The following is a 15,422-nucleotide window of genomic DNA, read 5'->3' on the forward strand; positions in this document are numbered from 1 at the left end:
ACCCAAAGGAAAAAAGCCAGATGCAAGCCCATACCTACCCCATTGCACTGTCAAAGAAGCATATTGCTACTCTACCACCTCCAGCACTGAAGAAATCGGTACTGACTACTGACAAGCTGCTAGAAGCCAAATAGGCACAGGCTCCAGCTGCTCAGTCACCTTCGGGATCTACTGTGGTGAGATCCCTTGTACTGTCAGCCTCCAGGACTGTGGTCCCAACTCCATCACACGTGTTGGTACTGACATTCACAGTAACACTGCTAATGACACACTTGGACTTAACGTTACCTTCAGTACTCGGCACATTGTTCTTTGGTACTGACGCTACTCAGTTACATCAAGCACCAACAGTGGTCACCATGCCAGCTAGCTTGGTACCGTCGTACTTAGCTGTTGAAGACAAAGAGCTCCAACTCACACCATACACGCTTCAATGCTCTTCCCCCAAGCAGCCCTTGATGCCGCCAGCAACACCAACACAAAAATGACCACCATATCACTGGGTGCCTCCCGTACCAATGCCATTGACATGGCCATACTGGGATCCCAGGGTGCAGTAGCAACCACAAATTCAGTCTGTTCCCAAGCTGGCACAACACAGCCCCCCCATCCATGCTCTCAATCTCCTTCTTCCCGTGCTGAACCAGAAGAGGAACTAGAGGAACAAGAACAGAAACCTGAGCATGACAGTATCTTACCTACTCATGTCTCCTCTTCCTCATTGACACAGTACTGCCCCCCATCACCAGCTGCAGGGTATGATTTCAAGTCCTTTCAAGAGTGTTTTTAAAAGGTGGCTGACTCTTTAGAAACATTCTTAGTTGAGCTTCCACAGCTCTAGCGTAAGCTTGCCAATATCCTGCATGCTTCCCCATCCAGCAAGGTAGCCCTCCCCATAAAGGAGGCTATCATGGACCCTGCTGAAGAAATATGGCAAACTCCTGCCTCTATCACCCACCACTAAGATGTCTGATATAAAATATTATGTGCAACCAAAAGAGGCAGTATTTTTATTTTCTCATCTCACTCTTAATTCTCTGGTGGTAGACGCTGAACACCACAAGTGCAAACAAACCCAATTCGGGTCCACACATTATAACAAGGACTGAAGGAGATTAGGGTTGTTGGGAAGAAAGTCCTGTTCCTCCTCATCCATACAATTTCAGATTGCCAGTTATCCCACCCTCCTTGCAAGGTACACTTACAGTTTATTTGACAACATAAGCATTTTTATTGAAAATTTTAAAAAACAGCAGTTTAAAGCCAGTTTGTCAGAAGGCTCACTCACAGCCAAAATGGCTCTGCAGGCATCACTAGGTTCTGGAGACACGGTTGCTCACTCACTAGCAGCAGCAGTCATGATGCACGTCTCTCTGGGTTACCTAAGGAGATTCAAAATAAAGTTGAGGACCTCCTCTTTGGGCAAAAAGCTCTTTCCAAGCCCTACTGACACTTCACTACATACCCTAAAAGATTCCTGTACTAAGCTAAAGACCTTAGGTATGTACATGCCACAAACCAAGAAAAAAAAAGGGACATTGCTATACCCAATTTTTCCTCCCTTCACCATACCAGCAATCACAACCCTATGAACAACATAGGAGACAGACACCCCAGATGGCAACAACAAGAACAGTCATCTACTTCACAACCATCAACACCCCATCACTTGTTTCAAACCATTGGTCAGGGGTTCAACTGATCTCCTACATCAACAGCCCGTAATTTATCAATGTTTCCCACCACCGACTTATACCTTTTTTTTTACGCCATCTGGCTCACCATCACCTTGGACAGATGGGTTCTCAAAATAATCCACACAATTTACTCCCTCCCATTTATTTCTAGGAACCCATCAAACCTACCTTCCCTGTCCTCCTTCAGGGACCCTTTGCCCAAGATCTTACACTGCAGGAAGCAGCCCACCTGTTGCACATAGGTACCACCTCAACACAAGGGGAAGGGCTTTTACTCCCAGTATGTTTTCACACCAAAGAGAAATGGAGGATGGAGACCTATACTGGACCTACGTCAACTAAACAAGTACATCAGACTCGAGCACTTCAGAATGATAACACTGTCAGCCATTATCCCATTATTACACAAAGGAGACTGCTTGTCATCCCTTGACCACCCAGAGTGTATCAAGTTCCTCAGATTTACCCTAAGTCAGAAAAACTACCAATACAGCATCCTTCCCGTCAGACTTCCAACAGCACCCAGAGTTTTCATGAAGATATCTGCAGTTGCAGCAGCCCATTTATGTAAACAGGGCATCAGAATATTTCCTTACCTCGATGAATGCCTTATATATAGCATCTTCACAGAACGATGCAACTATTACTACTCAAACCACAGTCAGATTCTTAACTGACATAGATTTTTCAAATAAACTTTCAAAAATTCCAGCTTTCACCCTCTTAATAACTGGACTTCATGGGGTGCATCTAGACACAATCTACACCAGAGCAAAGTTTTACCTGCCTTGGTTCGTAACATTAAAACAGAGAATCACCACAGTCATGTGAAGCTCTCAAGTCACAGTGGGACAATGCCTACAGCTTCTGGAACACATGTCCACCACAACATTTGTGGTCAAAACATTGGAGACTAAATATGCAACACCTGCAAGGATGACTACAGAGAATACACAGGCCAAGCAGGCACTTCATAAACAAAAAATTAAGCATGCCTCTCAGAAAAAATCTACACTTCTATAGTGGCTAGAACCAACCAACGTGTGTATAGGAATCCCCTTTCAAACAGCCTGACACAACAGTTGCAACCACATGGGGTGCATCCTTGGAAGGAAGGGGAGCACACATGGCACAGTTGGTACAGAGATGCTGGACCACACAAGAATCGTATCTCCACTTAAACATCCTAGAACTACGGGCAGTTCTTAGAGTCTGCAAACATTTCCAGCCATTATTCCATTACAAAGCCATCAAGATAGTCACAGACAACATGGTATGTATGTTATATCAGTCAGCAAGGCAGGGTGCAATCCCACCACTTACGTAGAGCAGCTATATGCCTCTAGAACTGGTGCATAAACAACCGCATAGACATCTTGGCTTTATATCTTCCAGAGAAGCAGAATACCATAGCAGATAACCTCAGCAGCCAGCTTTGCCAAACACATGAATGGGACATGCAAACTAGTTATATAGGTCATATTCTGACAATGTGGTTTTCTGACTATAGATCTGTTTGCCATAGCAAACAATGCCAAATGTCCGAGGTGCTGCTCCAGAGCTGGACTGGGCAAGAATTCCATGATTGATAAGTTGCCCATAAAGTGGGATGCACCCTTCTTCATGCGTTTCCAACCCTTCCCCTATTATACAGGATAATCCACAAGATAGAACTGGATGGTGCATGACAAATAGCACCTCTATGGCCTCGACAAACCTGGTACTACTGTGTAACTCTTCCACTATGTCTTCCCTGAACTCTACTTTTTCTCACTCAGGACAATGTCAGATTCAGCCATCCAAATCTCAAGATGCTCAACCAACAGCCTGGCATCTACGGGGCTAGCAGAAATAGAATGACAGTGCTCATAAGAAGTCCGGTCTATATGAATTAACAGCAGGAAGCAGACTACAGGGAGAACTTATAAGAAAAAGTAGAGATGTTTCCAGATAAAGTGTTTACAACAATCGCTCTCCCCTCACTCCACTTCTATTCCAATACTTCTGCATCATCTCTTACCCTTTAAACACCAGGGCCTAGCAAACAGGTCTATAAAAGTACACTGGGCTGCTATTTCCATGTGACACATTATGATCAGCACATACTCAGTTTTTACCCATCCTATCATGAAAAGGTTCCCACCCGTAAAACTATCCACTGCAGCATGGGACTTAAACATAGTACTACACACACTTATGGGGAAACTGTTTAAAGCTACAGCAACATGCTTATTTCTACATATTTCAGTGACGGTGTCATTTTTGATGGCCATTACTACAGCCAGAAGAGTGGGGGAACTAGTAGCACTTATGGCTGATCCACCATATACTGTATTTCAAAAAGACGTGGTCATATTAAGACCATATCCGCAATTTCTACAAAAAATTGCATCATCATTTCATATCAATCAACCAATATACTTACCTGTGTTTTTTCCCAAACCACATGCAGATGCAGAATACGCCAGACTCCCTGTGCTCAATGTCAGAGCTCTTCTTTTATCTGCAAAGAACAACATTTTTCGTAAATCAACAAGACTGTTCATATCAATTACAGAATGCTCTCGGAGGGACACAGTTTCCAAACAAAGACTCTCCAAGTGGATATCTCAGTGTATAAAACTCTGAACTAAATAACCTACCTATGCCACAAGTGGCATGCACTTCTCTAGAACTGTTGCCACCACCTCCTCGGCATTCCTTCATGGCATCCCAGTCGACATCTGTAAGGCAACAATGCGGCCATCAGTACACACTTGTACAAAACATTATATGATCGAACAGTACTCAACTGACACCCATTTCAGGCATCCCATCCTAAACATTGCTCAAGATGACATGCTGAAGTCCCACCAGTCACTTCAGGATGGTGCTTCCTGAGTCATCTTAAGTAGATCACCCACAGGGACACTCTTCAAAGGAAAAGAGAAGGTTACTTACCTGTTCAGTAATTGATGTTCTTTGAGATGGGTGTCCCTGTGGGTGCTCCCAAACCCATGCTTTCTCCCCTCTACTTCAGATTTACAACACTTTTCTGTGGTAGAGAAGGAACTGAGGGGTGGCAGGTGAGTCAACAGCTGCTACAAGCATGAGTTGTGTATCGTGTGTGCACTGCCGCTGGGGGGATCGCTGCTGAAAAATCTCCAAGTACAAGCACAGGGCACCAAGACACTTTGTGGAGCAGCCACAGGGACACCCATCTCAAAGAACCTCTGTCACTGCACAGGTAAGTAACCGTCTCCTCCTCACCTGTTACCGGAGTTGTCAGAGCATAATGCCTCTGCAGACCAACACTCACCCACTTTGTTTCCTTGTCTTTCTAGATTATTATAATACGTTCGGAACTGGTGGTAGGAAATTTCAGGGAATGTTTTAGGTATCGCTAAACATCTCCTGTTGATTTTGACAGAAATTGGGGGTTGAAAAAAAAAACAGAGGGAGATGGGGGCAAGCGGCGTTCTTTGCAGTATTCTAGCATACCCAACAGATTCAGACACTTTTTTCTAACTGTAGCTCTTGGAACTAACTGATGGTAGCCATTAACACCTTCCAGCATAATGTATGGAATGCATTCACAGAGCCCTGGCATGGGGGATGACTTGGTAGACTTTGTGACACACACAGAAACATTGGAGAGAGGGTTGGGGCAGAATGGATGACCAAGACAGTGCACAGACTGGACCTTGGTGTGTGAGAGAGAGAGAAATAAGAGCTCTGTGTGGATCTCTTAGCAAGTGATAGAAGAGTGAAGGGGGAAGGAGAGCACAGGGTTCTTGCAGGGGGACCTAACTGAAACCCTGGTTTGGGACGAAACGTGGAATGCATACTGCCGCTGACATGAGAAGGTAGAGTGCAGTGAGCCCGTGAAATAAAAGGGGGTGGGAGTGTGACATACAGGCATTTTGAGAGTAAGGGATGTAAGGAGCTTCTGTTGCATGCAAGGAAGTTTATATACAAAAGCAAGAAAGTGTGATCCTCTAGTATACCGTTTTTAATGTTCAGATCAAGGGAAGGATATATACTTGCCCCCAATGTGTCTGCGCTATAGAAGCTTTTGGAATCAAGGTATGTTATTCCAACACAATGGATCTGCTGCGATTTTTAACTAGGGAAATTTTGTTTTAGAAGTGGCAGAATGCCTTATTTTCACCCAACCACTACCAATCACTTTATCTTCTTTCACAGAGGTTAAAAAGCATTCCATTCAAGAGGTTTTTGATAAAGGAAATCCACTCCAGAACACATTTAATATAATGTTTGTGGTATTCCCAGAATGCACTGAAGACATCCTGTATAAAAATAAAAGATGTCTTATTTTATTTAAATGTTGCTGCATGATTGCATAAGAGAATTGTGGTATAATTTCACACTTACCTTAACATTTTCTTGGTTTCTTCCCCATCAGATGAATGAACCAAATGCCTATGGAAATACACCTCTTCATGTAGCTTGCTACAATGGACAAGATGTTGTAGTAAATGAACTGATAGACTGTGGTGCTAATGTAAATCAGATGAATGAGAGAGGTTTTACACCTTTGCACTTTGCTGCTGCATCAACCCATGGAGCATTGTGTTTAGAACTTTTGGTCTGTAATGGAGCAGATGTCAATATGAAGGTAAGGAAATTAATCTAAAGGAGGATTCAAAAAGTTGTAATGTATACCTTTGTCTCAATAGCAGATAAAATATTTTAAATTACAAGGTTTAGTATATTTTTATTACAATAGTACCTATATGCCCCTGTCAAGACTGTGGAACCTAGTTGTGCATTTGGTTTCAAACTTTCATACTAGTGGCTCCTTTCATATAGCAAGCCTCTGAATTGCCCTCCCCCCCTCCCCCAAAAAAAAAAAATTAAAAATACTTCATATATTTTAACACCATTGTAAATGCTGGATGCAAGGCAGGGTTGGGGTGGAAGCTGGATGACAGGTTATGACATTCCCTCCCACACCCATGTAATAATCTTGTGATCCCTGAGGCAGCCTGGCCCTCAGTTTGAAAACCCCTTTGTGAGGCATTCTACAGACAATGAGTAAATGACAGTCCTTATACCCCAAAGACCTTACAGTCTAACATAAGGTGAAATGCAACTATTGGGTATACAATCAGAAGGAATAAGGGAGGAAGGATGAGGGAGACCATGAAAGAACGTGCATTTGGATAGGCCCGTTACATAATATAAATGTTAGAAGTCCATATTGGCAATTATGTTACAAACATTCCATATGCATCACTGTAAAGGGGGTTTTGAGGAGAAATTTTAAGGAGATTAGTCATTTTACAAACTACTTCTGAGAGTGTTCTATAAATTACAAAGAGCGTGGAAGAGATTAGAAAAATGTTTGTGGGAGAAATATACACAGGGAAACAAGGCTGACGTCATTAGTAGAGTAGTGACATGAAGGGCAACAGAAGATTATAGAGTCAGCAAACACAGAGGAGTTGAGTTTTGTAAAATTACGGAACAAAGGCTTGTACTTGATGGGATAGAGACCTAGCTACTAGAAGACCTCTGAGAGATGGCGGACATGGTCAGCATATTAGTGGCCACAAGTGGATTTTGAGGAAAAAAAATTTACACTGAAGATATAGGACTTGCTGTAGATTCAACTTCTGTTGCAAAATTTAACCTTTCTTTTGATTTACAAAATTTAAATGGTTAACCCTTCAGGTTGCAAAAATAAGTTTGAATGTAGATGAATGCTTTGAGGTTTTCCTAAATCTGCAAACTAAGAGCCTGAAACACCTGTAGGGGAGAGGGGTGAATTACCCTAATTATTTTGCCATGAAGATCACTCAAGTCTGATTGCAGTTGTCCTTGTAAACATTCAAGTAATGTGCCTATCCATCTTGTTAGCAGGTATGCCAGCTATTGTGGCAGAGACAAGGAGGAATTGTTTTTTAATGGCAGTAGAGTCCAAAGCCTGGCCTACATCTTCACCCATGCCAGAATAAAAATCTGGTTGTCTCTGCTCCTGTCCAGAAATGGGAGGAACAGAAGAAATACATTCTGCCAAAAACAGCAGCTGCCTTCCTAGCTGCCAAAATCCCATGCTGCAGTCTGTGCTTTTTTCTGTATGTTAAAAGTAGTAATTGGTCCTATTCCTTACTACCAAAATGCCCACCATGAGGACTAAGGGAGGCAAGTTCTGTGGAGCAGCATGATATGGCTTGTTAATAGATACACTAGACTAGAGTTTTTTGCAGTTAGTTATAGGCTGTGATTTCTGGGCTGATGTTGGGTGAGGAATCTGGTCCACACAAACTTCCAGGTTTATTTTAAATAAAGTTAATCAAAGTATAATAATAAATGTATAAAAAATTATATTAAAATATGATATAAATGCAGTCCTCAAATTGATGCAATTATAAACCACATCAAATTAAAAATTCCTTGTAGAATTTATATAACAATTTTGGAAGTCAACAGATCTTGGTTGGCTATTAGCGTCCAGCATTTTTAATGTTTAAGCCAGCCAAATGAGTGATGTGGGAATGGTCAGATGATTTCCAGGTTGAAACTAATAATTGGACTACAATGCTGATGTTTCAATCACTTTGTTTTCATCCATCTAAACAAGGGGTTAGTCTTTGAGTGATTGTCCCTGTTGTATTTTATTAAGGGTTTATGCATGTGCATCATGCACCCAGAGTTTGAAAGTAGTGTCCTTTAGTGTGCACATCTGCCTTTATTTGCCTCACGCTTCAAAATGCAGCTGAATTTTGCCAGGGATAGTAGAACCCATACCAATACCAGCAGATGCCCCCCCACCAACTTCAAGACCCTGCTCCAAACCATGGTAAAATTGTTGAGGCAAAATGGTTATAAGAATGATTTTATATGAAAAAAAAATATGTATTTTTACCTTGCTTCATTCTAAAACATGTCGGAACTGGATTTGTTATTTTTAAAAAGAGAAATCCAGCTTGTCATAGAAAATTTCAACTTCTTTATAGAAAAACTAAAAAGAGGGTCTTATAATGGAAAATATTTGGCTACCTTAACTATAGGCATCGGTGCGTACGACACCCAAAATTAAAATTATATTACATAGGTTATAAACCGTTGAGCCCATTTTTAAATGGGTAGCTGAAGCAAAAAATTGAGGGATGGGAGCAAGGGCAAATATGAATTTACAAGAAAAGTTTAAAGGTCTAACTACATTTGTGCAGGTTCAAGTCCAGTCTAATTATATTAAAATTAATGGTGTTAATGTGGGTTTACACAGATGTAACTAAGATTGGTATTTCTCTCCTGCTTGCTGGTGGTTATTTAATTAAAATAGGATATTTGATTTGATTAAGATATAAATTTTTGCAGGGAATCTAAAGATTGCTCCTTCAGTTAAAATAGTGGGATTTTAAACTTTTGTGGATTTTGCTTCTTTAAACTATTCAATTCAGTAGAGTTGTTTTCTTGTAAAAATTTTCGGTAATACATACAGAATTCAGTTGTGTTCAATATATATATTTTGCTTTCAAATATGATCTTGATTTTTGGCTTATAAGGCTAAACTTCAAAATGTTTTTATGGTTTATGGCAACTGTCATAAAAGTAGAATATTTTCTTTATAGTAACCAATATATTACTTAGTAGGTTTAGATATCTACTCTCATTTTCTCCACTGCCACCTACTTCCATGAGTTTTAGAAATGTAGAGGGGACTTAGGTCTGGTGTACGCTAGGGATCAAAGTTAATCCCAAGCAGGCAATTCGAGCCACACCATTAGCATAGCTATAATTGATGTATTAGGATTGACTTTGTTCCCTAGTGCAGATCAGGGCTCTTTGGGCTCATGCTGAAGTCCCTGAGTCCATGTGGCAGTGTGAAGTACCAGGGTCGACATCTGAGCCCAGAGAGATTGATTTTGCTGCGTCTTCACTGATGTGGCAAAATCGAACTCTGGCAGATCGATCATGGTGCATCGAACCTGCAGTAAGTGTAGACACAAGCATCTTCTACCTATCCCAGATGCCTATGTGCACATGCTGAGGGCCTTGATTAGTGGGTGTTTCTGGAAACTCTGAAATGTCCACCCTAGAGTCGTGCTCCTCTGCACAGAAACAGATAACAGATTAGTGTGCTAGCAAAAGCTTTGGATTTTTTGTTTGTTCCCCTTCATTTATTTTCCATTGGAGGGGGAATTATAGGCTGTTTTGGTGAATACAAAAATTTCAATGTCTGTAGACTAATTTAGACTTTAAAGCATGGGTGTCCAACCTTTTAGCTTGCCTGGGCCGCATTGAGTGAAGATAGTCTTGGGCCGCGTACAAAATATATATATAATATATATAGTTAATGTATATAAATCACATAATAATGTTAAAAGTTTACGATCTTGTGGGGCCGCATTACTAGCTGTCCAGGGCTGCATGTGGCCCACAGGCCGCAGGTAGGACCACTGCTCAGCTCTATCCCTTTCCTGCAACATCAGTCTAAAAAGAGCATAACAAATGCAAATAAATCTGTGCATATAAAATTATATTATGGGAGATACACAAGGGAAACTACTAATTTTACTTAAATAGGTATCAGCTGGATTTTTGAAAGTTTGGGGGCGAGGGGTTGTCTGAGTAGACTGTATGTATTTAATTTTAAATGAGACCATGTTTAGGCATGGTTAGTAGCTGGATGATTGACCACTTGAGACTACTTGGTGTTCTAAGTTTGTTTTTGATGTGTAATAACAATGGATTCTCCTGATGATTTTTGTGCTTTGGAAAAAAAAGTAAGTATTTTATTGACATATATTGCCTGATAGTGTATTATACAGAAACCTGTGTTTTAATATTGTATTATCTCACTCAATTGAGCTTCAGCAAATGTGAAAAACACTCCCCTCCCTGCAAAAAATAAACATTAGCCTACAGCTGTTTTACCATAGGCTATGATCATGCCAGCTCTCATAAGTTTAATGAGGCTAAGCTTGATCAGAACTTGGATGGAAGACTTCCAAGGGAAAAAAGAAAATATTTGAAAGGCTCATATTTCTGGTACAGCAGACTGTAGCTGCTGTTCATTGCGTAAGAAATTTGTTCCAGTAGCTCTGTGTATACTCCTTCCCAAATCATTTACTTGAGAATACTTTAAAAAAAAAAAAAAAAAAAAAAAACTTGTGAAGGAAATTAGATGCTCCTGAAATCTTTTTAGTTGTACCCATGAAGATATCTACTGGGGAAGTTCCTATAGCAAGTTTGATTCTGTTCCCTTGAAGTGTGGAAGTTTATATTGATTCTGCTGTATGCAGTTTAGCAACACATTTATGTGCACTAAGGGAATAGGAAATGATAATATGATGGCACAATGCCTTGTACTTTTGTGTAACAATATTTATGTATGTACATTTAGGTTTCTCACTCACCTATAATGAGCTAACTGTGGATTAAATTTGGAGGGAGAGTTTATGAATACGTTTAGATAGCTCTGTTAAAAACTAGAATTTCCTCCTGTGTTAAAGTTGACCTAATTTCAGCATACTTTTTTCTGCAGTACAAGTTAATTGTACTTTTCATGTGAGCATCAGTATCCTCAATGGTCGAATTGTTTGTTTTAAGGATTACTTGTGGCTTTGAATGAATTACTAATGAGTTTCATTTTAAAGTGACATCAGATAAACAAGTGAACATTTTAATATCAGTCTTCCAACATATATTGTAGTGTTTTATAATAAGGTTGTCTTATTCTGTCTGATGTAAGCAGAAGTGGATGATGTGCTTGGTGTTAAGATTGTCTGCTGCCACCATCCTTTTAATTATCCTAAAGGCATAATTCTGAGTGAGTGTGCATCATGGAGTTGTCAGACCAGGGATAAAGGAGAATCCAGGATAACTGCAGTGTTGAATAACCTGTAATGTCATCATGGTGTGTGAAGGGACCTTGAGAGGTCAGTCAAGTCCAGTTCCCTGCCCTCATAGCAGGACCTATCACCATCCCTGACAGATTTCTTTTTTTAAATCTATTTGCCCCAGATCCCTAAATGGCCTCCTCAAGGACTGAGCTCACAGTGCCTGGGTTTAGCAGGCCAATGCTCAAACCACTGAGCTATCCCTTCCCCACCAAGTTAAGTAGTAGAGTGGAGAGGTAGTTGAAAGTGTTGGTGGAGAGGGATCACTTCTCCTTGGTAAGTTTTTTTTTTTTTTTTTTTTTTTTTAAATAAATGTGGATTGATAGGTGTTTTTGTTTTTGTTTTTGTTTGTTTTATTTTCAGAGTAAAGATGGGAAAACGCCATTGCATATGACAGCAATCCATGGTAGATTTTCAAGATCACAGACTATCATCCAGAATGGTAAAAAAGAAAAAATGTATTTGTGTACATATATTGAAACGTTAATGACATTTTCTCATTCTTATTTTACTATGGCCATTATTTCAGTTAGTGAGCTATTTATACTCCCATGAGATGCATATAGACTCTACCCAGCTATATCTTTAAAGGTAGAAAAATAAGGGCATGTGTATCATTGTCCCTTTTCTACAGCACTGAGTTACAAAAAACATTTACCCACTGTAGAGACATGACAGGAGACCTGTATTTACTTTGCTGTCCATTTATTCCTCCTGGATCTCTGTGCAACTGTGGAATGTAGAATTTGCACAGAACTAATGTTCTCAGTAGAAATTTTGTATTTTTTCCCCACACAGAATTTGTGATTTCCACCAATGTGCTTCATTTTTCTGGTTTTTGTTTCAAATGTATTAGGGTGGAACCACAAGGATCTGGTCTGATTAGGACTAGAGCCAAATTATTGTTACAGTACTTCTGTGAGACAGATATTTTTGAAATAATTTACCAAAATTGAAACTAGCATGATTATATATTGTTATTTTTACAATTAAAATATGCACAATTTTGCTGTATTCTAAGGTCTCATGGACCTAATTTTTAATTTTTTTTTCAATGAATTCCTATAGGAGTGTCATTAGTACTCAATACCACTAAAACACTTTAAATTTTTAAACCAAAAATCATTACATCACATTACTTGTACTTTAAAGTTGTGAATCTTTAATATTGTTTTGCTAGCAGACATAAGTATTTGTACTCTTTACCTGTATTCATGCTGATTTTTATATTATAGGAGCTGAAATAGACTGCGAAGATAAGAATGGAAATACTCCTTTGCACATCGCAGCTAGATATGGTCATGAGCTACTAATCAACACTCTAATTACAAGTGGTGCTGACATTGCAAAGTAAGTAACTAACTTGCATATTGGCTAGAAATGCATTAATTAGCAAGAATAGCATATTGTTTCATGTTTCGTAATTCTTTAAATGCTCAAGATGAGATTAGAAATCAATTCAGTCATATTCTTTGCAGATACCGTATCTTGTTATAGTCACATATCTCATAGTTTAAACAAAACTCAGAATAGCAATAGTAAATTGTGTTGCCAATTTGTATTTTTTCTTCAATATAGTAGTTGAAATATGCAAGCCAAAACTTGGTATATTTTGACTCACTCTGAATGTGAATGTTTAGATTGAAAGTAAGCTTTGTGACATATTAAGAGATTTCCTCAGATCTAATTAGATTTTGTTGGTGAAACCCTATGTAAGAGCAGTTTGTCATTGAATCTTGATTCTTTGACTGTAATGAGATTATGATGTCTCTTAGGAGGGGCGTACATGGAATGTTTCCTCTTCATTTGGCAGCATTAAGTGGATTTTCAGACTGTTGCAGAAAGCTTCTTTCATCAGGTAGGATATTCTTTTAAAATGTGTGGTGGTTACTACATATACATTAACCTTTAATACTTTCAGGTAAATTTCACAATATTTAAGCCCGTATCTAATAGTACATAGCTAAAAATATAGTGATTAAGTCTGAAGATTGTACTAGTTAGTCCGAGTTACCTTGCACAGGTAAAGATGGAACAAGCTTTCTATGGTAAGTCTAAATTTGAAAACTCATAGAACTTTGCCCAAACTGAAGCAATATGCTTGAAATTTCAAGATTGTGATTTTATACACTTACTTTTTGGAGGGGATTGAGACAAACCAGGCAAGTAGTTTAGGAACTATAATGGTTCAAAACATGAGGTGATGTCACTTAACATTTTCTTAACTTGTCCCTCAAACTTTGTTAGCATGATTCTGGTACAGTTTAGCCTAGTATAGTGGTGGCCAACCTGTGACCCTCAAGGCTCTAAGCTTGTAGGCCTGCAGGGCAACTTCATTAAGAATGTTTGCTTGAATTAAAAACATGTTGACTGCACAGCACCTTGTGACTTTCAAACTGAAATGTTTAATCAGCCCTCTCAATATGAAGGAACTGTATGAAGTATTGCTTCTCTTGTGACACTAGGATCAGTTCTGCAAAGAGTTGGGATTAAGCTGAACGGTGTCAGTCCCATTCTAGTCAGTACTTACTGCAAGGAAAGAAAGGGATTATATGTTTTCTTGAGCTACTTCATAGTCTGCTTTCCTGTTGTGCGATGTAATCTTCAGGAGGCTCAAAGAGAAACTTGACTGTCTCTCTGTCTTGAGCCTAGGAGAGTGATTAGCAAAAGAAGGGCTATCCTCCCCACTACAGGGAAAGAGGGAAGCCCAAGAGACTCTGAGGAACTACCATTCTTCTTTGAGAGGTGTCTGTGTGGGTGCTCCGCTTCAGGTGTTTAAGGTTCCCTGCAGGTATAGCTGGAAGTCTTTACTGCAGTGCCCAGGTGTGACACACATGTGCGATATGTGTTTGCAAGCCATTACTCACTGCGAACCATCAACTATCCCTCAGTTCCTTCTCTACTGCCCTTAGCTGAGGTTTGAACTCCAGTAGCTGTTTTTCTCCAATAATAGTTAATTGAAATTATTTAGTTATTAGCCCCAGTTTTACACCCCACTTCTTTTTTTTTTAAATTTTTTTTCTCCAAGTTCTTTGCTGTGGCCAGTGCCTGTGGGCACCCATCCATTTTTCGCTGCTTCTCAGTGTACTTCTTTTTAAAAGAAAACAAAACCCCAAAACTTCTTTTGTCTACAATACTAAAAATCCAGGAGACAGAAGGATGCCTGGCTCACAACAAGCAGGCTCTCAACTCCACTGTCAGATGGCCATTCCCAATGCAGCTATTGTTTGGGTGAGGGGCACATTCCCTAGAAGTGTCCACACTGTAAAAAGCTCTCTGCCTGATCACTAGAGGTGAAAGACAAAGCTTAAACTTCTTTTTAAGGAGAAGTCATTGAGACCAGCCTCAGACTCTGAGATCAGGGCTTCCCCTGCAGAGGTGCCCCCAACAGCTGCCTCAGAGCAAGGGGTGTCCAAGATCAAGCAGCCAAGTAAACACAAACTGCAATCTTCACCCCAGAGAAAACGGCCTAAAGAGAAGCCTTCTCCTGGTGGGAAATCAGCCCAGTACTGTTGCCACCAGCCTCAATGGACCACAAGTCACCAGAACCATTGAAGGCACCAATGTCCTGAGGAACAAGGAAAAAAAAATTAACAGAAGGAATAACCAAGGATACTGCCAGAAATTGCTTTTAATCCTAATGTCATTAAAGATAAATTTCCATTGTTGCTTTTGTCATTTTAACAGAATATGCATTTCTTGAAATATTGCACATGTGGTCATATTTCAGATGGAGTGTATTTTTGTGTTGCGATGTTTAAAGCTGTAAATAACAAACTTATTTTGTGGCATTACAGCTTATTTAGTGAAGGACAGGTTGGTGAATGGGTTTGTTAATGTATATGCCTTCATAAAATACATCTTATTTTTATAG

The 15,422-nt window shown here is 39.7% G+C and overlaps 1 protein-coding gene across 7 annotated transcripts in view; it reads left to right on the forward strand.

Annotated features, from left to right (window-relative positions):
- The window catches only part of ANKRD28 (ankyrin repeat domain 28), a 200,592-nt gene that overhangs the window by 131,198 nt on the left and 53,972 nt on the right, over nucleotides 1-15,422 (forward strand). For all 7 annotated transcript variants that reach the window (XM_074984527.1, XM_074984528.1, XM_074984526.1 and 4 more), the window contains 4 exons: nucleotides 6,103-6,315; nucleotides 11,912-11,990; nucleotides 12,784-12,898; nucleotides 13,324-13,406. In XM_074984527.1, the coding sequence (XP_074840628.1) occupies nucleotides 6,103-6,315; nucleotides 11,912-11,990; nucleotides 12,784-12,898; nucleotides 13,324-13,406 (490 nt within the window). The remainder of the gene's footprint in view (nucleotides 1-6,102; nucleotides 6,316-11,911; nucleotides 11,991-12,783; nucleotides 12,899-13,323; nucleotides 13,407-15,422) is intronic.

This window comes from Carettochelys insculpta, chromosome 2 (assembly GCF_033958435.1).
Source record: "Carettochelys insculpta isolate YL-2023 chromosome 2, ASM3395843v1, whole genome shotgun sequence".
NCBI lineage: Eukaryota > Metazoa > Chordata > Testudines > Carettochelyidae > Carettochelys > Carettochelys insculpta.